The sequence below is a fragment of the Lepidochelys kempii genome, chromosome 1 (assembly GCF_965140265.1).
Source record: "Lepidochelys kempii isolate rLepKem1 chromosome 1, rLepKem1.hap2, whole genome shotgun sequence".
NCBI lineage: Eukaryota > Metazoa > Chordata > Testudines > Cheloniidae > Lepidochelys > Lepidochelys kempii.
In genome coordinates this window covers 349,607,408-349,632,234 of record NC_133256.1, presented here as the reverse complement: position 1 = coordinate 349,632,234, position 24,827 = coordinate 349,607,408, and the positions used below count along the sequence as shown (strand labels likewise).

At 51.2% G+C, this 24,827-nt stretch overlaps 1 protein-coding gene across 1 annotated transcript in view; it reads right to left on the bottom strand.

Moving 5' to 3' along the window:
• SND1 (staphylococcal nuclease and tudor domain containing 1) overlaps nt 1–24,827 on the bottom strand; it is a 505,775-nt gene that overhangs the window by 443,483 nt on the left and 37,465 nt on the right. Inside the window, exons 5-9 of the mRNA XM_073329019.1 lie at nt 15,974–16,134; nt 15,542–15,633; nt 11,068–11,226; nt 10,019–10,125; nt 8,719–8,809 (exon numbers count right to left, since the gene is read on the bottom strand). Coding sequence (XP_073185120.1) covers nt 8,719–8,809; nt 10,019–10,125; nt 11,068–11,226; nt 15,542–15,633; nt 15,974–16,134 — 610 coding nt within the window. The remainder of the gene's footprint in view (nt 1–8,718; nt 8,810–10,018; nt 10,126–11,067; nt 11,227–15,541; nt 15,634–15,973; nt 16,135–24,827) is intronic.

Here is a 24,827-nt window from a genome sequence, read left to right as displayed (position 1 = left end):
GGGTTTGAAAACACTGAAATCGCAGATGCATGGGCACCGATTCTGTGGGTGCTCCGGGGCTGGAGCACCCATGGAGAAAAGTTAGTGGGTGCTCTGCACCCATCGGCAGCCAAGCTTCCCTCCCCGCTGCCCAACCTTCTCCCGCACTGAGCATGTCACGTCCCCACTCCTCCGCTTATCTCCCAGAGCTTCCCACCTGACCGCCACCAAACAGTTGTTTGGCAGCTTTAGCATGCTCCGGGAGTGGGGGAGCAGCGGGAATGTGTCACGCTCAGGGGAAGAGGCAGGGATTTGGGGATGGAGTTGGAATATTGGCAGGGAGGGGGCGGAGTTGGGACAGGGACTTTGGGGAAGGGGTTGGAATGGGGGCAGGGAAGGGGTGGGGCTGAGCATCCACATGAAAGAGGGGAAGTCAGTGCCTATGGCAGTTAACTAATCACAAGACCAGAAGGCTAGGTGTAAGTGTTGTTCCCACGATATTGGAGACAAGGTGGGTGAAGTAACTTTTACTGGACCAACTTCTGTTGGAGAAAAACTTTCAAGCCACACAGAGCTCTTCCTTGGGTCTGGGAAAGATACTCCAATCACTGTCTGAACCCATCATTCCTGATCCTCAGAGCTGAGATGTGGCAGACCGTAGAGATATGTGACTTGGCAAGTTCCAAAAAATGTTGGGTCAGATTTGGCCAAGGTCTGGAGGGTCTCCTTTGCAGATGGGCAGCTTTGTTGCTTTTTAAAACCGTTTTCATTCTGCAAAGGAAACGTGTGCATCCCTTGACGAACTGTTAGCGAAATCTAGAGCAAACTCGCATACTGAATGAGGCAGGGCTCCATGGGTGCACAATCAGTGGGGAGCCCTGTCCCTTTGTAGTAGTAACGGTCATGCACTATGGTGTCACAGCAAGTGAGGCACGGCTATTTAATGCACCTGTCTTAACTGTGCTATTAACATGTGCTTTAGGAGATTAATGGTTGTATTAGGTTTATTTGCATCTACAATAGATCAATGTTAGAACAGATTAAGATTGGCTTTAACAGATGTGCAGTGAAGCGAAGTAACATCCCTTGTGCAGTAGCTCGAGTTCTTCAAGATGCAAGTCCCTATGGGTGCTCCACGTCAGCTGCTCAGCACGACTGCTGCCATAGCCATGGAGCAAACAGCTGATGTGGGGGACCCATCGGGACACGACTGGAAAAAGGCAGAGCTCCATCAGAGCCCTGAGCACCTCAAATGAGCTGCTGGTCTCTAGCCTATTATCTTCCACCATTTCCCTTTTAAAACCCCAGGAATAAAAACTCCATTAACAGAAGGCTGCTGTTGCACATGCCAACACTTAAAGCCAGGAAATGCAAAAAGGCAGCATGCACAACCCAGATCAATCCTCAGGGTACCCCAAAATCTCAGGACTGTATGTTCAGTATAACAGCAAGAGAAAACAGGGCTGGCAGATTTAGCCCCTCTACATTTGCTGAGGAGCAAGTCTAGAAGCTCTCATCTCCTGAATGGCAATTAAAGGCAGCTGCCCTGAACATCCCAGCACAGACAAGTTACCTTCACACTTCAAAGTGAGAAGCAGCCTGCTTACATGATTAAAGCTATGGCAGGGCATGTGCACAAGGGGCAGAGGCAAGCTTCGCCTCAGCAACCTCAACTTTGCATTTCCCAACATGGGCACTTCAGTGCATAGCCTTGGTAGCAAATACATTCCACACCAAAAACTAAGTGCTGATAACACAGTCAGCTCTGTACAGGACAGACCCCCAGTGCATTCAGGCTGCGAATTGAGTATATGCACAGGGGTACTCAGAAGAAATAGCCTCTTTAATCCTTTAGAGATTATTTCCGCTACTTTTCCTTCCCACACACCCCACTGTTTATCTGACAAATTAAAACCTATTATTTAGGGCCAGAACTCTTGACGCTTCTCAAATGAACCGAAAAAATAATCAGGACTCTCACTTTCGTACCATCATCTGAACACGATGGCAGCAGGATCTGAAATTATCCAAAGCCAATTTGCCATGGTCTGAAGAACTGCCTGTAACACAATACTACAGTGTCAGCTAAGCAAGGTTTTCTCCCCCCACCCCAAAACCCTTACATGACATCATTACGGTCAGTGGAACAAGGGGCTCAACTGGCTGCCAAGCACAGAGATGGCGTAAGCAATCAAGCCAACAGCTTTTGCAGCATTGATCATGTCAGGTTTCGTTAGTGTGCTACACAGACATTGCGATGAACATTCAAATGTGAAAGGTTCATGCCAGGCGGAGGAGCGTATGGTGTGGTCTGGCAGTTATAGCACAGGGAAGCCACCTGGTTCTGTCCCCAGCTCAGTTCCCCCATCTGAGAGACAGCAAGTACTTAGCTACCTCTCCGGGGCACTGGGAGGATTGATGAGTGTTTATAAAGCACCTTCCGTAGGAGGGTCGCAAGGCGCGACGCATCTGACGAACATCCATTTAAGCTCCTGCACTTTAAAGCACTCAGACATTTGTCCTGATTTTCCTTGTCACTTACAATTCTCAGAGAGGAAAGAGGGACCAAAAATTGACACTGCAAAAATGGTGCCACTCAGGGGCTTCCCAGAGTTTGCTTCTGAAACGCTGACTGCACACTTCTGCTGAAGTGGCATGTGAGCAGAAGAGAAGGCTGGTGTTACCAGGCAATGACACAGGAAGGCAACGGGGGCACATCGAGTTTAGGGGCCCGAGCTTCATGCTAAGCCAGGAGCAGCTGAAGTGCAGCTGGCCAGATGCTGCCTGTGGAGTTCTACCATTTGCACAGCGCCTTTACCAGAGATATGGACCGGGGAGACCCATGATTTGTGCGGCAGCCACGCCTACAGACCCCAGATAAGAGTAGGGCACCACGTGGGGCACTGAGGTACAGTGAGACAGGCCCTGCCCCAGTGAGCTCAGTCTCAATCAAGACAGTGGGGGGAATGCCAGAGGGGAAGCGACTTAGCCAAGGTCACCGGCAAAGCAGGGAATGCAGTGCCCTAGCCAGCAATTTACAGTCTAACAGACAAGACTGGGGGTGGGGAGGAAATATCCCCATGTTACAGAGGGGCATGGAGGTCCAGGGAGCATTACCTGCCTGTGGTCACCCTGTAGGTCAGCAGCAGAGCTGGGAAAAACTCCCATCTCCTGAGTTCCAACCCAGTGCTTTAAGACCACTCCGAGCCCTGACTACAGATGCCATCACTCAACCAGCCACCAGCATCTGGCTATGCAAGTTAAGCAGAGCCCTCAGTTGGGGTGCTCCTGGATGAGGCCAGACTCCGGGGCCTTCCCAGCCCTCTGGACTGTTCTCGTGGCATCAGAGCTGAGCTGTTGGCCATGCACACATTAAACCTTCTATAAGAACACCAGGCGAGTTCTCGGAATTGGTGCAGTGAGGGAGGGGAAGCCAGCCACACGCCCAGGGGACCATATGGTAAGAAACAGCAGTGATCAGCAGAAATGACATGGGAAAGGCAGCAGAGCCAGCACACTGCTACAGGAAGCCAAGTTTCAGATGTGAAGCTAATGTGCTTTCCCCCTAACCCAAAGAGACAGGGAGAGCTCTCCCTCATCCTCCCTCCCCAGGGCTTCCAGCTAAGCAAGGATGGGGCCAGCCCCTCCCGAGGGGAGCTCCCTAGGCAAACCAGTGCTGGCACCCAGGAGCCTCTCGGAAGGCTGAAGGGCACAGGGGTGAGGCCCTAGCCAGAGTCACCCAGCTCTAGTCCTGCCTGTGGCAGCTCACCCCGAGCCTCAACAGCTCTGACACACCAGGGAGGACCCCAGTAGAATTACACAGGTCTGACACTCTTCTCCACTCGCCCCAGCCTGCCCCCAACCTCCCTCCACCTCCCGAGATTCATTTGCTACAGACACCAGGAAACGTTCAGCAGAACTGGGGGGGGGAGGGGGGGAGAAGGAAGAAGGCCAAACCCAAGGCAGACATCTCTGTGCAGAGACCCATTCCCAACTCAGTGGTGTCAGTCCAGCCCCAGCTAAAGCTGCCCCAGACCAGGAGGCGGATCTGAGAAAGGAGGGGTGGGGACACTTGCCTTGGTTCATTTAATTCATTTCCAACTTAAAGGGCTCCCAGATCAGACAGTGATGGGCATCTTCCAAATGCAAGGAGCCGGCATCACCCCCTGGTAAGAAGGCACCTGCACTGGCCTACCCTAGGAGGACACTTCAACCATCTCAAGAAGGTCAAAGGGTCCAGTCACCTGCCAGGCAAGAGACCTTCAGTTAAAGGATTGGTGCCACATTCGCACATCGTGCCCAAAGTCAGTCGCAGCCAGGGGCAGAGGGGGACCTTTGCTGCTGAATTTTGCCTCTTGGCTCATTTTCTAGCACTGGGACCTATGGCCGTGCTCCAGTAGACTAGGAGGTGCGTGGGCCAAAGGGACAGATTAGATTCACCAACAAGGTGCCCTGTTTCCCAGCCTGGCAGGAGTTAATGCACTGAATACCCCTGTGCTCACCCTGGAGGGCACAGCAACTGCATCACTAGACTGTACCACTGGCACACTGAAGACAGACTCCTGCCAGTATACCCAAGAACAGGAGCCAAACGTGATGCATTTGTATTGCTGCATTCCAATGCCCCTTGTTGCAAGACTTCTACTGCCCCGTGCCGTGACCTGGGGCATCTACTCCACAAGCCCTGTGGGAAAGGGTCTGCAGGGCCAGGCGTTCCTCCCAGGCTCGGCAGCTGAAAGCCAGAGGACGGGAGCATGCACACGGCACTGTACTGGGGCGGATGCAAAGCACAGCTCTACCTGAATGAAGCAGTATCTCCTCAAAGGCTTATGCGCAGTGAGCTTGGGGAAGGGGTCAGGCCAGTTCCTTCTGAACAGGTGGTCCTCATCCCAGGAGCCACCAGAAGTTAACTGCGCCACTTGTCAGCAGCTATAGCAGGAGCACCAAGAATTACGTGGATCAAGCGAAGGTGCAGAAATTTAACAGCAAGGGCTGTTAACCATTGTGCAGTTTCAGAATTCGCTCCAGGATCAATCTGAACTTCTGTGCTGGGAGCAGGAATCACTGCGTAAGGGTCTCTGGCCAGTGCAACACGTGAGGTCAGGCAACAGTCCATTTGGCGTTCAAGTCTCAGTCCAAGCTTCTCTGCTCCCCACCAGGTAAAGGTTGAACCATGGGAGAGTTTTGTGATTAGACCGCGATAAGAGGACCTCAGTCTCCAAGGCTGAGAATCCAGCATGACATTTACTAACAAAGGTCTTGTACCCAGCTCTGTGAACTCACTCCAGCATTGCTCTGTCAGGTGGCCCCCACACGCTTGGAATCCGTTTCCCTTCCTGCACTAACCAGTAGTTTCTCAGCTAGCTGTCTCTAGTTATCAATGGGTCTCTGTCAAGCTGGGAAGACGTATCTAGTGAGGTCCCGCTGGGGTCAGTCCTGGCTCCGGTAATAAATATTTTCATTAATGACTTGGATAATGGAGTGGAGGGTGTGCTTATAAAACGTGCAGACAACACCAAGCAGGGAGGGGTTGCAAGCACTTTGGAGGAGAGGATTAGAACTCAAAAGGCGCTTGACCAATTAGAGAATGGGTCTGAAGTCAACAGGAGGAAATTCAAAGACAAAGAACTATACTGCGGAAGGAAAAAATCAAATGCATGACTAGAAACTGGGGACTAACTGGCTAGGCGGTAGCACTGCTGAAAAGTAGCTGGGGGTTTTAGTGGATCACAAACTGAACATGAGTCACTCTTGTGCAGTTGTGAAAGAGGTGAATACTCTGGGATGTACTAGAAGGAGCAATGTATGTAAAATATGGGAGGTAGCTGTCCCACTCTGCTCAGCACTGGCGAGGCCTCAGCTGGGATATTGTGTCCAGTTCTGAGCACCACAATTTTGGGAAAGAGGCGGACAAATTGGAGAGAGTCCATAGGAGAGCAGCAAAAGTGATGAAAGGTTTAGCAAATCTGACCTATGAGGAAAGGTTAAACAAACCTTTGGGCACGGTTAGTGTTGAGAAAAGTCGACTGAGTGGGGACCTGAGAACAGTCTTCAAATATGTGAAGGGCTGATATAAAGAGGATGAGATCAACGGCTCGCCATGGCCACTGAAGGCAGGACAAGCGGTAATGGGCTTCATCTGCAGCAAGGGAGAATTAGGTTTGATATCAGGAAAAATGTTCTTACTCTAAAGGTAGCTTAGCTCTGGAAGAGGCTTCCAAGAGAGGTTGCGGAATCCCCATCATTTGAAGTTTAAGATCAGGTTGACAAACCTGTCAGGAATGGTCTAGACTTCCTTGTGCAGGGGGCTAGACTAGGGGATCACTCAAGGTCCCTTCCAGACCTACATTTCTATGGTTTTTAGGACCTCATTGCCATGTCTAGGTGCCAGATACAAGGTTTAAAGTCTCCACATTATCCTGGGAGGACTTTGTGCTCTAAACATCCTTCAGCAAGGATGCAATTCCAGAGCTGCTGTCTTTGGGTGGCTACATACCAACAGGATGGGAGAAGAGACTCAGCCACCAGAACATCTCTTGTGCTAATTAGGGTAGACCTGTGAAGTCAGACGAGTCTTGCACTGTGCTTTAGAGGTAGCAAGATATGAGATGACCCGTTGTAGTCTTAAGAAGCCAGTGGCTATGGGCATTAGCCTAACTTCCAAAGCCATTGAGTCCTCCTCCAGCCCTTCATGCTAAGCTGCTGCCCTAGGATCTTCCTTATGCCGCAGATCTGCCCAAGGTACAGGTGTCTAACAGATGCATGGGGTAGGTATAATGCCTACGTATGGAGCATTCGCTGGTGAGCGGCACCACCTGATTGTTCCTGGCACTTTGTTTCCTTTCCTCCAGCTGTGGGCTGTTGGAGAGCAGAAGAGTGTTCTAATCGGTGACAGCCCAACCACTCCTGCATACAGCAGACTCCTCACCACCCAGTGCAGCCTCTCCTACAGATGCAGAGGAGAATGCCAAGCAGGAGAGCATCCTGCAGCTGATTGACATTTGAGGCTGATAATGAGGCTGTAATTCCATTTCCGTGACAGTTTACAGAGGCTGGAATCCTAGGGGCAGACTGCAAGGGGGAGAGGCAAGGAGGTTCTACCCAGAGGGGGCCGAGAGCCACTGCTGGGAGCATTCCCAAAGAGTGGGGGAGGAATGGAGAGCAGGGGGTTATGTTTACTTTCCAAGAAATCAGACTGCCCATTTCTCAGGCATTTCCATCCAAATTAAACCTCCCCAGCTGCATGCATTTATACACAGCATATTTTCCCAGAGCCTAACTATACACCAACAGCACCATCTAGTGGCTTTCCCACCATTTCCCAATCTCCAAGCAGCAGGCTGATGTGGTTACATAGTATGAAATATTTACAAACTGCATTCAGCAGGTTACAGCCCTATAGCACACACAGGAACTCGCAGACAATGCTTCGCTAGCTCTAGAGACGCCAGCAGAGTAGGGCACAAAGGAAGAAGGAGACAGGGCTTGGTTTTAACCTTAGACAACACAAGGTTTGGGAGGATGAGGGGGGAAGGACACTTGCCTATTTAGGGGCAGGGGCCATCGCTCACTATGTCTGTACAGCTCCTAGCACAATGGGGCTTTGATCTCAGCTAGGGCTGTCAGCAGTGACTGTAACAGACACAGGATGAACAAGGAATACCGGCCAGGTTCTGTCAGATCAGAGCCTTGGCTAACCTCACTACAGGCAAGCTGACTCAGAGGAAGGTGCAAAAAATCCTGCAGCAGAGGCAGTCCTGGAATAATCTGCCCCCAAGGGAAACCTCCTGCCTGACCAGTCAATGGTTGGTTTATGCCCTGACTCAAAAGGGTTTAATCTCCCTTCTAAACTCAGGGTTCCTCCATCTCTGACTTCTGTAACATTGGAGTTCCGTTATCCACATGTCAAGGCAGCTCTGGAAAGGAAGGAGAGGGGGTGGCTGCAGGAGGGTTCACACCACAACGCAACTGAAGAGAACGAACTTTACCAAAATAAGCCTTACCATGAGCCCAGGCAGCCCTCTGCTGGCCACAGCGCTGTAGGAGAAGCTGAAATGTCCCTGCACTACTCACCATTGGCCACATGGTGGAGCAAAATCCTCTATTTCAAGTCTGGAGGATTAAACTTTTCCACATGCATCTTTCGCACGCTCACCCACTAGTTCAGGCCATTCTCGATCAGATCCTCATGCACCTCAACCCCTTCCCTCTCTCCTCAGTACCACCCCGCTCCAGCCAGTCCTGGAACTTTCCCATCAAAGGAGGTTTGAGCACAGAGGAGAAGCAACACAGGGAGGGGAAGACAGAGTAGGGTGCATGCAGGGAGCAGGATGGAGGGCAGGTAACTGTAGGGAGGAGCTCCATGGGACAAATGCTCCCACATGCAAAGGGTCGAACAAGCACAGCATGTTGGCTGCAGATTCAGCTCTTCCTTTGCATCTGAGGGGCAACCTGTGGCAGGCACTGCTGCGGCTCAGGGCAGGCTTGAAAAGAAGCCCAACTCTGTTACCATCTCACCATGATCAGCTGTGCTAGCAGCCCCAGCTGCAAGTTACAAGGATGTAGCATTTGCCACCCCAGATCAGACCGACGATCCATCAGGTCCCATCTCCTGCTTCTGGCCTGACCACTGCACCATGAAACCAGCAGCAACACATGCTCTGTGGCTACCTGTCTTCCATGCTCCACTCAAGTCGTGAGAGCCTGAACAAGACATCTCCTCGCCTGCAAGGCACTCACCTTGGCAACGAACTGCTTGTCCTTCTGGTCCAGATTAGCCGTGGGTGCCACATAGTCTCTCCAGATTCTCAGCTTGCGCTCCTTGGCGTACCTAGCAACAGAAAGATGCATGTGACCATCCAGAGCTAGGGTTGGGGCATGCATCTTGCCCTACTGAAGCTGGCATAGTTCCACTGCAGGAGACAGAGCCAAGCCGCTTGCAGATGGTGACCCGCATCTAACCAAGGCCAGCATGGCATCCATGCACCGGCAACTGCTCTGAGCACCATGTCAGTCCTGATTCCGGGCACGAGGTCTCCCCAGCAGCCGAATGGGCCTTTGTAACCAAACTACAGTGAGGAAGTGGATCAGGACAGCAAGAAAAGTAAAGGCAACCCAGGGAGCAGCTGAGTCAGTGCTCCTGGGAATCAGGCCACTTGCCTCTAAAGCCATGTGTAGGCCTCTGAGTATCAGGCCCCCACTGCGAAAGCCATGGCCCAAACTAGTAGTGTATCCTGCCCATCTGCAGCTCCCAGCCCAGCCAGGCGAGTGCTGTGTTAGTCAGCAATGTCCAACTGAGCAGAGCAGGTGACGCCAGGCCTGAGCTGGCTGGAATCTATATGCCAAGGGACCAGCCAAGCTCCTGCCTCCCCATGGTCACCTTCCCCACTGCCCATGGCAGAGATTGCCTTCTTCCAAAGCTGCATGCAAGAGGCAGACTATGGCAGTGAGCGGTGCTCCAGGGGCATGGGCTGAAGGGGAAGGATGCCCCCAGATTTCAGCCAAAATAGGAGACAGCGGCAGGGGAGCACCACAGCTGCCAGCCACCCAGAGGAGGCAACAGGCAGGGTCCCATCTGCTCTGCTTGGACACTAGCTGTGAGAAGGAGATACACACCCAGCCTCCCTCTTCAAAGAGCAGCTCTGGGATTCCCCACCAGACACCAAGGGGGAATGGAGAGAGGCCAGCCAGAGAGTTGGGAGATCACCCTCCTCTGAGCCTTTCCCAGCTGGCTGCAGCAGTCTCTCACCTGCACTGGAGCACAGCTAACCCCCCCCTCCCCGTATGCAGAGCACACCACACAGCTGTCACCAGGTGCTGAGGGGGAGGCAGACAATTGTCTTTCCCACAGCCAAGCAGCTGGGCCCAACTCCCTGATGCTGCCCCATTCAGGCAGCTGGGGGCAGCCAATGGAAGACAAGGATGTGATTTTCTTTAGCTCATGAAGCCCTCCCAGTGGAGGGCACTCTGGGTAAGTTCTTGGTTGGGGAGCCCTGTGCCCCGGAACCATCGCCACCCAGCATCAGCAGCCACCAGTTACCTTTCGGCCGCTCGCAGCTTCTCAGCCCCGCGGGTATACACTGCGATGGACCAGTCCACGCAGCGCGCGAAGCCTTCCTTCAGCAGCAGCTCCGTGATGTTGCCATTCTGGAATTAGGAGGGGGAGACAACAGAGTCAGTCTACACTCCTGGAGCTAGGAGGCTGACGTCACTCCCCGCCAGGGCCGAGACAGACACCCGCCTCAGGGCCCACTAGTATGTGGGAGGAGTCTCAAGCCATTGAGACCTTTTTGCCAAAGGAAGCAGCACTGTGCTCGGCACAGCCCTGGCTGAGACCCGACAGCACTAGCTCTATGCCAGGCTCACTGGACAGCTGCAGCCAGCCCATGGAAGGCAGGGACCCATTCTGCACCCCAGGCTAGCAGGAGCCACACTAGTGACTGTCCCCCCTACACAAGTAGGGATCTAGCCAACAGGAAAGCACTAAAACTGGCCCTCAACAGTGGGGGTTGTTAGGGGAGGCAGTGGCCCTCTGACCATCACCTGGGCTGCAGTCCTGCTGGGCCCCTTGGATACTGCGTGCCTGAACAGCCAGACACCCCTTACTGCCATCAGTGACTGCCCAGTGTCTCCACCCTGGCCTGCCGTACCACCGGCCATGGTATCCCACTGCACCCATGAACTCCTACCCAGCAATAAAGCCACCTGCCCCGTAGAGCTCCCCCCCGGTGTAGAGTGCAGCAGGCTCTACAGTTTAATAAGCAACCCGGGTCACCATGAGCACTCCTCCCCAGCTAGCTGTGCTCTCTGCACTGGCTCCCCATGGACTACGGAGTGTGCTCTGACACCCACCCTGAAACTCTAACATTCCTCCATTTCAGTGGCCATGCCGCGCAGCTTTGAACCCCAAGCTCCAGAGATAAAGACTGTGAACCCACAGTACCACTGGGACCATTGGTCGGATATGCCCAGCTTCGGCACATGAGCAAAAGGCCGGAAAAAAAAACAAAAAACAACCCACTTCTGCTCTCCCCGATGGTGGTAACCAATCGCACTGGGATCTGCCCGGAGACCCCCTGCCCCACTTGCCGGATGGAGGATGGTGCCCAGGATGTTCTGATTGTGGCAGCTCTCCAGGACGATCTGCACATCTCTCTGCAGCAGCCGTGACTCGGTGAAGAATTTTGCTTCTGCTGCAAATGACTCCGGTGTCTCTGTGCCATCTGCCTCCCTCTTGAACGTCGGGCACTGCGACACGGAGGCAAGGGCAGGTTAGGAGGAGGCGCGCGCTGGTAAGACCTCTAGGGCGGGGCAGACTGCTTGGCAAAAGTAATTGAAGAGCAGGGATGGATGGACCACCATCGCTCCTGCTCCTACTCCCACCGCGGATTGCGCAGAACAGAGCACGCCTCCACCGCATTTACGATCACCAGCATCAGAGCGAGGGCACCTTGGCGCACGGACCATGAACCGGAACCATTAGTTCCCCGCGCTGGGATCCTGGAGTCCACTCCATGGGAACAGCCTCAGACCCGTGCACTTGTTCAATAAGTAGGGTACCCAGATATAGCACTGAGAAAAGTTGGGATGGGGGATCAGAGGTCCTGTGGAAAACAGAGCCCCTAATATCGGGACAGTCCTGATAACATTGGGACATCTGGGCACCCTCTCAGTAAGTGCTGTTAACCATGGGGGAAATGGTTGTGTAATTACATTACTCCTAGTATTCTTGGTATATCCTAGTATACCAAGATACAGGCCGAGGCTCACACTAGTAATTTTGGGTGCCCAACTGGAGACCTTAAAAAGGCCAGATTCTCAACACGTGATCAGAAATCAGGGCTCTCTGTCTGCCTGGAAGCACATCCACCCTTCGAGGGCTGAAATACGGATGAAGGGTGCAAAGGAAGGCAGCATGCAGGGGATGGGCACACTGCAGCTCCATTTCTTGCTCTACTTCATATCTTTTTATTGTTTAAATTAACCAAAAACTGAACTCAGGCCGGGGGGGGGGCACACGGGGCGGGTGGAGACAAGAGAAAGAGAGGCATTTGGAAATGAAGTGGGGGAGAAGCAGTGATGGCTGAGTAAGGGAGGGGAAGGAGCAAGGAGAAGGGGGAAGTCCAATAGGCAGATGGAAGTGAGGTGGGCGGCTACGGGACAGGATGCTGGGCTCTAACAGCCAATGGCAATGAGCAAGTCAGAGGGGAAACCAGGCAGAGTGCAAGCGAGAAGGCTGCTGCTTCCCATGGAGGGGGAGCAGAGGGCAGTGACCCAAGGGCACATCCAGAGCCGCCGACCAGGAAGGCTGCTGCCCCCTGCACCCTTGGCTGCAGCTGCTGTTGGCTGTTTTGGGGGAGGAGCCCAGAGGGCCATATGAGGTTCCAAATTCTGCTTCCCCTGTACAGCTTCAGAGGGATACAAGGTCACTTCCTGTCCCGAAGACTTGAGGAGTGCTGCTGGACACTTAAAGAGCTGCCATATTGCATCCCAGAGGTGAGTGAAGCAACCCCAGCACATGTATGATACCACACGAAGCAACTATAACTCATTGGCTAGGTTGGGCAAGCAAAATACCACCCATGAGAGAGCAGAACGCCAGCACAGAGGTCCAGGTCAGTCGGGTTCCACTCTATTGTGGCAGAGCGCTCCCTAGCATGGGGAGAAAGAGAGGTCACACTTACCTGTAAGTGGGTCCCTATGTGTATTCCACACATGGGATATGCATGCGCACTGCACACCTGAGTCCAGAATTTTTTTTGCAGGGTCCACTGGCCCACACATGCCACAGCTCTCCTCATGCTCCCAAGCCAGGGTACGAAAGACAGCACGGGCCAATGCCTCTGCAGTTCCTTCTCTTACTGAATCCAGATAAGCTGAGGCAGAGGTGAGGGAGGGCAGGCAGTGGAATACAGATAAGGGCCACACCTCAAAGAGCCTCCAGTACAGGCAAGTAACCTCCACTGCTTCATATGCTAGTCCCTATCTGTATTCCACACATGGGAGAACAAGCAGCAGTGCTCAGACAGGTGGGTGCGAGGACATGGAAGTGATAGCTGACCATAGTACTACTGTCCCCACAGCCATATCCAAAGCACAGTGTCTCGTGAAAGCATCTAAGGAGCTTGGAGTCACTGCCATACAAATCTCTAGTAGACATACATCTCAGAGATGTAGCAGGTGTTGCTTGCACTCTAGTGGAATAAGCCCTCACCCCCTCCACAGGAGGGATGTGGGCTAGGTAATAAAGGATAATACAACCACAGATCCATTTTGAAAGTCTCTGACACCTTGAGATCTCTGCCCTGGAAACAGTTTAGGTGTCTTTGTAGATGAAAGGCCAATACCCTTTGGACATCCAGAGAATGAAGCAAAAAGAAAAGGAGTACTTGGGGCACCTTAGAGACTAACCAATTTAATTGAGCATAAGCTTTCGTGAGCTACAGCTCACTTCATCGGATGCAGAGAATGAAGCTCACTCTCCATCTGAGGCAAATGGTTTAGGAAAAAATATCAGTAAGTGGATGGTTTGACTCAGGTGAAACTCAAACTATGTTAAGAATGAACCTTGAGTGGAAGCACAGCTAGACCTTTCCTTTATGGAAGGAATATATGGTGGGTTCACTTTGAGCACCCCCAGTTGGCTGGCTCTTCTGCCTGATGTTATGGCAATGAGAAAGACCACTTTCATAGACATATGGGCCACAGAACATGTTGGCTTCAGGTTCAAAGGGAGCTCTGGAGACAAAAGAAACTGAGGTCCCACGGAAACACAAACTTCACCAGTGGTGGAAGGATCTACGAAGTCCCTTCAGAAATCAATGGATAACCAGATGATCACCACTCACTTGGTCACAAGTAGGAGGATGAAAAGCACTGATTGCTGCTTTAAGTGGCTATTCCAGGACAGCTGATCTGAACAGATTCCGGAGCTAGCTGGCATTGCTGAGCCCAAGATGAGAACAACTCCTACTGAACAACTGTCCAGGTGCAGCGTCACGCCTCCATACCTGGGAGGAGACAGGGGCTGCTTGAAGCGGGGTGAGGCCAGGCAGGACTGGGGGGGAAGAGAGGGGGGCAAACCCTGGCCCAGGTCCTGGCCCCATGGCAGCAGCAAGGAGCCACAGCACTGACTGCCCCACTTCCCATGCAGGTTTGGGCCTGTCAGCACTCCACGGTGAGAGAGGGCCATTGGTGCCAAACCTGAGTGGTGCTGCGACTCCCTGTGCACCAGGTCACAATGCCACTCACGCAATTTTGGCCCCACGTCCCCTCCATCATGACAGAGGGCGGTTGGAGTCGAACCCGAGTGGGCAGTGGGACAGCCAGCACTGCTGCTCCTTGCCATTGCGACAAAACGTGCGGACAGCTGCATACGCCACGGCCTGCAGCTCACACTGGGACCTGTGGGGCTCCAGACCACACAGGCACCTGAATGTCTACCCACGCCTCCATGGTTCTGTAACATGCTCCTCACCATGATGTTCAAATGGACTAATGGCATGTAGGTGGAGAACACTGGGGCCCCAAGACTAAGCAATCCATGCACATCATGGCTAATAGCAATGGTAACAGCAGCGAATCCCTTTTGCCTGTCTAGCACTCAGTTCAGTAAAGCAGGCCCTGGCAGCACGCACAGATAAATGAGAATGGGCGGGTTTCTCTGGGAAAGGCATTTGCATGGCCTCAACTTTGCAGAACTGAGGACAGTCGCAGAGGAGGGAAAGACCTGGAACGCTCTGGCTTTTGGGAAGTACAGGACAGTTCCTGAATGGAGTACTGGCACCACCATCTTAGGATCTTCCATGACCACGAGGGCCAGGATCTTCGGATTTGTGTGTGATCTGAAAAAGGCTACCCGCCCCTCGATCAGCGACTGCTAAGCACCAGGCTGGGAGACTGAGTTCAGTGCTGGGTCTGAAGGGACTGTCTTTGCCCACTGAATTAGCACCACACTGGGAGTTTTATCCAAAAACCTGACACGGCAGATCCGGCTTAACCTGTGACAAGGCAAGATCCATTGCCCTAAGGCTGCACTGGCTGCAGAATGCTTTCAAACCAGATTTCCCCATGGACTTGTCCCCCCTAAGCTACTAAAGGACATGGACTTTAAGCCTTTGACTCTTAAGTACCTAAGACCTCCTTTAACTCCCACCTTCTGCAGGAGACATGGAGATGAGCAGCCACTGTCTCCTTGTAAAGTCTGAAGGAGGGGTGTGGACACAGGTGCCTGACAGTTACCAAAGAGGCAGTCCCGAGACAGGGAACTAAATGGACACTGTCCCAGGGAATAAGACCAACTTAAAAGCCGTGAAGGTCCGGTTCAGGAGGTTTAATGGGGGCTACTGGTGAAAGCCCAGACTCTCCTCATTGAAAGCAGCAATGCACATTAGAGTAGGCACACCCAAATGGGCACTGCAGCTCAGCACAGGGGCTCAGCACAGAGCAGTGGAGGATACCGGCGGGCCTGCGACAAGCCTGAAGGCCCAGCTGCAGCACAGGTCTGGTTGCAAACCTGGAGAGACCGTTCAAAAAGAAAAAGGAAACAAGAGCCAAGCCTCACCTTGATCCCAGACAGCATGACGGTGACCAGGTAGTAATCTGGGAGGAGCAGGGCTCTGACCACACTGCCATCCCGGACATGTTCTATGATGGCTACAGAACACGAACAAGTGAGGGTCAGCTCTCAGGAAGGAGACAACAGCACCATCCTCACACTCCTCCCCCCACAGCATTCAATCAAACCCAGCCATGAGAAGAAACCCACACACAAGCAGCACACACTGCAATCCCCCGCCCTGGCCATGAAAGGGCAATTCACGTGGGATATGCACCCAGCAGCCTATGCAGGGGAGAACTGCAAACCGGCTATGCCCCAAGGCCAGTCAGAGCTCAAAGAACAGTGCAAATGTAAGCGCCAGCAGGAGGTGAACATCCCAGAGCTATGCGCTCGCTGGCAACCCAACATGCTGCTTCACCTGCAGCGCATGCTTACCATTGACTGGCTTCTGGTGCATGGAGTCCACAAAGTGGCGTGGGTTTTCAATCGTGTATTTGAGATCCCGGACTGTGTGAGAGCCTGTTCCTTCACTCCACATTCCCTTTTTCGCAACCTTCGCCTGATCTTCCAGCTCAGCCAGCCTGTTCTGCTCAGGACTAGGAGAAAACACAGTTCTACTGTAAGAGCATTCAAGGGTCATGGCAGAGGTGTGGGGGCTGAGCGCAGCAGGCGGTTGGATGCTGGGGCATTGCTATCTTGCATGTTTTACCAAGAAAGTTTGCTCCAGGGAGCGCATATTTGACTTGACATTTCACTTCTGAATGCTCTAACAATCCAACCTCCACTCGGGGCGAACAGATCCAGGGGAAAGCCAGACCTCGCCTGGCTAATCGCAGCGTGCACCACACACTAGAGACTAGAGGAATCTTTTCTAGCATCTCACAGCTGAGGAAGTTAGTGCTTTACAAGTAGAGCACTGAGGCCATCTCGATAAGAGGATTAGCTGAATGAAAACCCAAGGATGGCAAGGCAGATGGGAGCCCTGTTTTCATATCATGCAATCTATCCCCCAGTACAGTGGGAAAGACCCAACACTTTGCTACAGCTTCCACCAGCGGAGCTGTACCCAGGCAGAATGGTGGGTTCAAACTGTCTGCGCAGACACAACCTACACCACACAGCATCTGAGTCAGAAATAAATTCCTCCCTTTGTGGGACACAGCCAAAGATTAAGTGACTGGCCTAAGGTCCCTCAGCAAGTGAATGGCTAAGCCAGCAATCCAGTCCAGGAGCCCAGACTCCCTGCGTTAATGATTGGACTGCCACAGACTGGGGAACACTTGGACTGCAGAGGGAGTTGGTTTCACCAGCCTGGCTCCAGTAATTGCAGGCTTGTCTTCTGAAGCTTAGAAGAAGTGAACACCACAGTCAACTTCCAAGTAGGCTAGGAAGAGCCAGCATCCATCTCTGGATGCTAGAGCTAACCAGAGTACCAAGCCATTGCTGTACACGCCGATACAGCATGATACAGACCTTGCTGCAATGGAAGCAAGCGTCTGAAGTGCATACTGGAAGCGCTCCCATAAGGCACAAGCCAGGAAGAGCAGTGACAGATCTCAGGTTCACTCACCCCCTTGAACAGTTACCATAATTAACAGGAGCCAATGGATATCAGCACTGCAAATTGCACCACATTGTACTTCCACATCTCACTTCTCTCGCAAAATGGAGACAATCCGAAAGTGCATGGAAGCCTCTCAGCAGAGAATTCATGAGCAGCTTCAGCTCTATTTAACACGAATGGAGGCAAAAGGAACCTTACCATGTCTGAACACAGGGATATCTGGCCTGTTAGCCACAGCTGTTCTGGATTCATTAGCCAATTTATTAACGCAATCATCTCCTAACAAGAGCAGCTGTCAGCCCAGAGCACTGCCACTCCACTAACATGCTTGACGCACTTCCAGCAAGACACTCAAAGAAACTCTCATACACCAGTGCAGCACCACATGGCTCTTCCTTCTGCCTGGGCACGGGACGCCAGCAGGACTGGACTGCTGGCACTGTGCAAGCTGAAAGCCAGCCTCAGGAGTGGGAGGCCTGTTTTCCACAGGTTGGCAGTAAAGCCATGTACTGCTCCCACCTCGAAGAGGGCCAAAGGGTCCCTTTCCTGCACAGGAAACCAGCCTATTTCATAACCTGAAATAGGCTATCAGATCCAGACACCCACTGCAAGCACTTCCACACACACTTAACTTTCATCACGAGTGCTCCTCCTGAAGGAATTGTTCATGTGCGTGAAAGTGAGTTACTTCCTTGTGTTTGCAGGATCAGGGCCTTCCCTGTCAGTATGTTCTTTGCCTCTACCAGTATTGTGTAATTAAATGAGGGACCCAGCCATAGTGGCATTTAAAAAAAAACCTTCATTTTGTTTAGTATAAATTTTAAGGTTGCAATAGCATAAACTTTCAAAATAGTTTTCCAAGCCCTCCCCCAACATTAAAAAACAAAAAGTCAGTGATTTAAATTCCTTGAACCTGGTAAAGCTAAAAGCTCTTTTTTCACTAAGAGGGTGGTGAAACACTGGAATGCGTTACCTAGGGAGGTGGTAGAATCTCCTTCCTTAGAGGTTTTTAAGGTCAGGCTTGACAAAGCCCTGGCTGGGATGATTTAACTGGGAATTGGTCCTGCTTTGAGCACGGGGTTGGACTAGATGACCTTCTGGGGTCCCTTCCAACCCTAATATTCTATGATTCTATGAAAGGACTGATCCTGGACTGGATGGGGAGAGATGATGGCCTAAGGTGCTCCTTTATACTATGACAGGTTTCAGAGTAACAGCCGTGTTAGTCTGTATTCGCAAAAAGAAAAGGAGTACTTGTGGCACCTTAGAGACTAACCAATTTATTAGAGCATAAGCTTTCGTGAGCTACAGCTCACTTCATCATATGCATCTGATGAAGTGAGCTGTAGCTCACGAAAGCTTATGCTCTAATAAATTGGTTAGTCTCTAAGGTGCCACAAGTACTCCTTTATACTATATCTGCTTTCCCGACCCCTGAAACTACCTTGGGGTCTAAACAGGAGCCAGCAATGAGGGAGGGGCTGTGGGTTCCAACTTCTCACGCCGAGTGCGATGTAGTCCATGTCTGGATCAGGTGGGAAGTGCTCATGGCACGTGCCATTACCAAACTCTCCCAGCCTCTCCCTTTGGCTCTAAGACATGCCACGCCACTTCTCATCTAGGCCTGATGAAATAGGAAAGATGACTCAAGGCAGCATGTGATGTCTGTTGGCTTGACTTGAACGCCTTGCCTTCCTGTTAGTGAAGGGGCAAGCAGCACACTGTTCTCCACAGTCCGTGGCAAGAAGTTGCCTAAGGCACAGAGGTTAAAAGAGGCTGTAAAAGCGGGTTTTTTTAAAATGCCACTTCTGGCTGGGTCCCTTCTTTAATTACACAAACACTGGTAGCGGCAAAGAACATAGATAGGTAAGGCCCTGATCCCGCAAACACAAGGAGGTAACTCACTTCACGCACATAAACCCTTCAGGAGGAGTAAGCATGTGATGAAAGTTAAGCATGTGTGGAAGTGCTTGCAGCGTCAGGGACTAAACTGTATTGAAAATGTTTTAGTAGCAAAACCTTTGTCACTTCACAAGTAAACTGTTTCAGAGTTAAAAGTTTGGCCTTCAATACACTGAGTTATTGACATTTTTATTCACAGGCTAAAATGTTCAAAAATACCCTAAAGTCTGGCTCCTAAACCTATATTTAGGCACCCAAGTGTGTGACTTTAGAGCACAAGTCCCATTGACTGAAAACTGCAATTCCTAATATAGGAGTACAGCCTGGTTAAGGCATTTCAGCTCTCAATTGCATCCAATGAAGTGAGCTGTAGCTCACGAAAGCTTATGCTCAAATAAATTGGTTAGTCTCTAAGGTGCCACAAGTCCTCCTTTTCTTTTTGCTTATACAGACTAACAAGGCTGCTACTCTAAAAGCTCTCAATTGGTGGCTCAGAGGGTGGTGATAGTGGGCAAATAGCCTGTGCTTTATTTCCAAACTATGTTTGCATTCCTCTCTGAGCAAGGGTATCAGTGAGGCTCTGGACTGGTCTTTCTGATATGTCTGGGGGGAGAAAGCAGAAGGAGACTCCGCTGGTTGGAAGGCATGAGATGCGCTGTCCTGAGATGGGGGGTTCCACGACCACCACTCCCAAGAGGAGGAGGCGGGTGGTGGTGGAGGTTGGGGACTCTCTACTCCGGGGGACTGAGTCATTTATCTGCCGCCCTGACCGGGAAAACCGAGAAGTCTGCTGCTTGCCGGGGGCTAAGATTTGCGATGTGACGGAGAGACTGCCGAGACTCATCAAGCCCTCAGATCGCTACCCCTTCCTGCTTCTCCACGTGGGCACCAATGATACTGCCAAGAATGACCTTGAGCGGATCACTGCGGACTACGTGGCTCTGGGAAGAAGGATAAAGGAGTTTGAAGCGCAAGTGGTGTTCTCGTCCATCCTCCCCGTGGAAGGAAAAGGCCTGGGTAGGGACCGTCAAATCATGGAAGTCAACGAACGGCTACGCAGGTGGTGTCGGAGAGAAGGTTTTGGATTCTTTGACCATGGGATGGTGTTCCATGAAGGAGGAGTGCTGGGCAGAGACGGGCTCCACCTTACGAAGAGAGGGAAGAGCATCTTTGCCAGCAGGCTGGCTAACCTAGTGAGGAGGGCTTTAAACTAGGTTCACCGGGGGAAGGAGACCAAAGCCCTGAGGTAAGTGGGAAAGCGGGATACCAGAAGGAAGCACAGGCAGGAATGTCTGTGAGGGGAGGGCTCCTGCCTCATACTGAGAATGAGGGGCGATCAGCAGGTTATCTCAAGTGCTTATATACGAATGCACAAAGCCTTGGAAACAAGCAGGGAGAACTGGAAGTCCTGGCACAGTCAAGGAATTATGACGTGATTGGAATAACAGAGACTTGGTGGGATAACTCACATGACTGGAGTACTGTCATGGATGGTTATAAACTGTTCAGGAAGGACAGGCAGGGCAGAAAAGGTGGGGGAGTAGCACTGTATGTAAGGGAGCAGTATGACTGCTCAGAGCTCCGGTACAAAACTGCAGAAAAACCTGAGTGTCTCTGGATTAAGTTTAGAAGTGTGAGCAACAAGAGTGATGTAGTGGTGGGAGTCTGCTATAGACCACCGGGCCAGGGGGATGAGGTGGATGAGGCTTTCTTCCGGCAGCTCACGGAAGCAACTAGATCACATGCCCTGGTTCTCATGGGTGACTTTAATTTTCCTGATATCTGCTGGGAGAGCAATACAGCGGTGCATAGACAATCCAGGAAGTTTTTGGAAAGCATAGGGGACAATTTCCTGGTGCAAGTGCTGGAGGAACCAACTAGGGGCAGAGCTCTTCTTGACCTGCTGCTCACAAACCGGGAAGAATTAGTGGGGGAAGCAAAAGTGGATGGGAACCTGGGAGGCAATGACCATGAGTTGGTTGAGTTCAGGATCCTGACACAGGGAAAAAAGGTAAGCAGCAGGATACGGACCCTGGACTTCAGGAAAGCAGACTTCGACTCCCTCAGGGAACGGATGGGTAGGATCCCCTGGGGGACTAACATGAAAGGAAAAGGAGTCCAGGAGAGCTGACTGTATTTCAAGGAATCCCTGTTGAGGTTACAGGGACAAACCATCCCGATGTGTCGAAAGAATAGTAAATATGGCAGGCGACTAGCTCGGCTTAACGGTGAAATCCTAGCGGATCTTAAGCATAAAAAAGAAGCTTACAAGAAGTGAAAGGTTGGACGTATGACCAGGGAAGAGTATAAAAATATTGCTCGGGCATGTAGGAATGAAATTAGGAGGGCCAAATCGCACCTGGAGCTGCAGCTAGCGAGAGATGTTAAGAGTAACAAGAAGGGTTTCTTCAGGTATGTTGGCAACAAGAAGAAAGCCAAGGAAAGCGTGAGCCCCTTAATGAATGAGGGAGGCAACCTAGTGACAGAGGATGTGGAAAAAGCTAATGTACTCAATGCTTTTTTTGCCTCTGTCTTCACTAACAAGGTCAGTTCCCAGACTGCTGCGCTGGGCATCACAACATGGGAAATAGATGGCCAGCCCTCTGTGGAGAAAGAGGTGGTTAGGGACTATTTAGAAAAGCTGGACGTGCACAAGTCCATGGGGCCGGACGAGTTGCATCCAAGAGTGCTAAAGGAACTGGCGGCTGTGATTGCAGAGCCATTGGCCATTATCTTTGAAAACTCGTGGCGAACGGGGGAAGTCCCGGATGACTGGAAAAAGGCTAATGTAGTGCCAATCTTTAAAAAAGGGAAGAAGGAGGATCCTGGGAACTACAGGCCAGTCAGCCTCACTTCAGTCCCCGGAAAAATCATGGAGCATGTCCTCAAGGAATCAATCCTGAAGCACTTACACGAAAGGAAAGTGATCAGGAACAGTCAGCATGCATTCACCAAGGGAAGGTCATGCCTGACTAATCTAATCGCCTTCTATGATGAGATTACTGGTTCTGTGGATGAAGGGAAAGCAGTGGATGTATTGTTTCTTGACTTTAGCAAAGCTTTTGACACGGTCTCCCACAGTATTCTTGTCAGCAAGTTAAAGAAGTATGGGCTGGATGAATGCACTATAAGGTGGGTAGAAAGTTGGCTAGATTGTCGGGCTCAACGCATAGTGATCAATGGCTCCGTGTCTAGTTGGCAGCCGGTGTCAAGTGGAGTGCCCCAGGGGTCGGTCCTGGGGCCGGTTTTGTTCAATATCTTCATCAATGATCTGGAGGATGGTGTGGATTGCACTCTCAGCAAATTTGCGGATGATACTGAACTGGGAGGAGTGGTAGATACGCTGGAGGGCAGGAATAGGATACAGAGGGACCTAGACAAATTGGAGGATTGGGCCAAAAGAAATCTGATGAGGTACAATAAGGATAAGTGCAGGGTCCTGAACTTAGGACGGAAGAACCCAATCACAGCTACAGACTAGGGACCGAATGGCTAGGCAGCAGTTCTGCGGAAAAGGACCTAGGGGTGACAGTGGACGAGAAGCTGGATATGAGTCAGCAGTGTGCCCTTGTTGCCAAGAAGGCCAATGGCATTTTGGGATGTATAAGTAGGGGCATAGCGAGCAGATCGAGGGACGTGATCGTCCCCCTCTATTCGACATTGGTGAGGTCTCATCTGGAGTACTGTGTCCAGTTTTGGGCCCCACACTACAAGCAGGATGTGGATAAATTGGAAAGAGTCCAGCGAAGGGTAACAAAAATGATTAGGGGTCTGGAACACATGACTTATGAGGAGAGGCTGAGGGAACTGGGATTGTTTAGTCTGCGGAAGAGAAGAATGAGGGGGGATTTGATAGCTGCTTTCAACTACCTGAAAGGGGGTTCCAAAGAGGATGGTTCTAGACTATTCTCAGTGGTGGAAGAGGACAGGACAAGGAGTAATGGTCTCAAGTTGCAGTGGGGGAGGTTTCAGTTGGATATTAGGAAAAACTTTTTCACTAAGAGGGTGGTGAAACACTGAAATGCGTTGCCTAGGGAGGTGGTGGAATCTCCTTCCTTTTAGGTTTTTAAGGTCAGGCTTGACAAAGCCCTGGCTGGGATGATTTAATTGGGGATGGGTCCTGCTTTTGAGCAGGGGGTTGGACTAGATGACCTCCTAAGGTCCCTTCCAACCCTGATATTCTATGATTCTCCGCACAGATGAGCATTTTAAGCGTGACACTCTAGCAGAATAAAGTCTGCATAGAATCAGAATATAAGGCTGCAGCTGCACTGCTTGTGGTGGGGAGACTAAGCCACCAAGAGCTCTCCTGTCAGCCTAACTACTGCCTCTGCGAAAGGCATAGCTATGTTGTTGGGAAAAGCTCTCCCGCCGACATGGCGCAGTCTGCACTGGTGCTTAGGTAAGGGTAATTTACAAAGCTCAGGGGGGTGGATTATTCACACCCCAGAATGACGAAGTTATTCTAGAGTAACCTGTAGTGTAGACAAGGTCTTAGTGAGGAATTCAAACATCCACTTTAGCAATGTAAGATTAGCATTATTAGGGGTATGTCTATAGCGCAACCAGGGCTGCGTGATTGACTGCAGCTCACGTAGCCACACCCACACTCGCTCCACTGGCTGGCTTACTAAAAACAATGGGGAGGACATGGTGGCACAGACTAGCAATGCCAGTAAGTACCCAGGGGGCTTGTGCAGCTCACACTGAAGCCTGGGCGTCCTGTCCTCACTATTTTTAGCGAGGCTAGCTAGATGGAAGTAGTGCAGGTACGTCTACATGAGCGGCAATCACACACCCGGCTGCAGTGTAGGTATAGCCTATAGCACGGTAAGTAAAGAATTGCAACTTGGGAACCATTCGGATTTAAATAAAAGTTGGTTTGTTAGTTGTTTCAGGTTTGTATCCACCTGCCATTCTTCACTGGGATTGACCCTTACGGTCATTAAGGATCTCACAGCATGACCAAGAGGTGTATTAATCCTGGTGTCCTGGCCTTTCATTTCCCCTGCATTTTAACTGCACAGTATTTCACTTTGTGCTCTGAACAGCTATGCTGCTGGGTTCAGTTAAATAAATGCCTTATTCTTCCCAAAGCTTGGCAACAGAAAATTGCACAGTTGCAACTTGTGTTGGTCCCGAGAGTCCAGCCTAACTCTCCTGTTTAAGGTGCACACACCATGCCATGTCCACAGGCAGCATAGCGGGTTTGCCCTGGGAGAACTCAGGGCTCTGCTGGAGCTGCATCACTAGAATTTCATGCCGAAGCAGGAATTGCATTGGTGCAGTGACCGAGGATGGGGTGCATTAGGGCAGAGCCTTGCTCAGTGAAAGTATAATCACAGTGGTGATTCTTCCCCACTAGAAGATGTATGTGGGGGAGCGGATGCATTTTCAGGCCTGACGGGCGTTTCGCACGTGTTCTAGCATAGAAAAGACTTCAGAAGGGGCTGTGTTTCAGTAGTGGGTGATGTGAGTTGTGCCTGTAGCTTGGGAAGCCATTTGCAGCCTTTCAGAAAACAAGGCACTATCTAAATACCAGTCTATATTTGTGTGTGTGTGTGTGTATATACACATACATACACACACACATATACACATACACTGAGACTCCAACCAGAGACTGCTGAATTGGAATTAATTTGCAAACAATTAACTTAGGCTTGAATAGAGACTGGGAGTGGATGGGCCATTACATGAAGTAAAACTATTTCCCCATGTTTATTTCTCCCACCCCCACTGTTCCTCACACGTTCTTGTCAACTGCTGGAAATGGCCCACCTTGAGTATCACTACAAAAGGTTTTCTTCCCCACCACCCCGC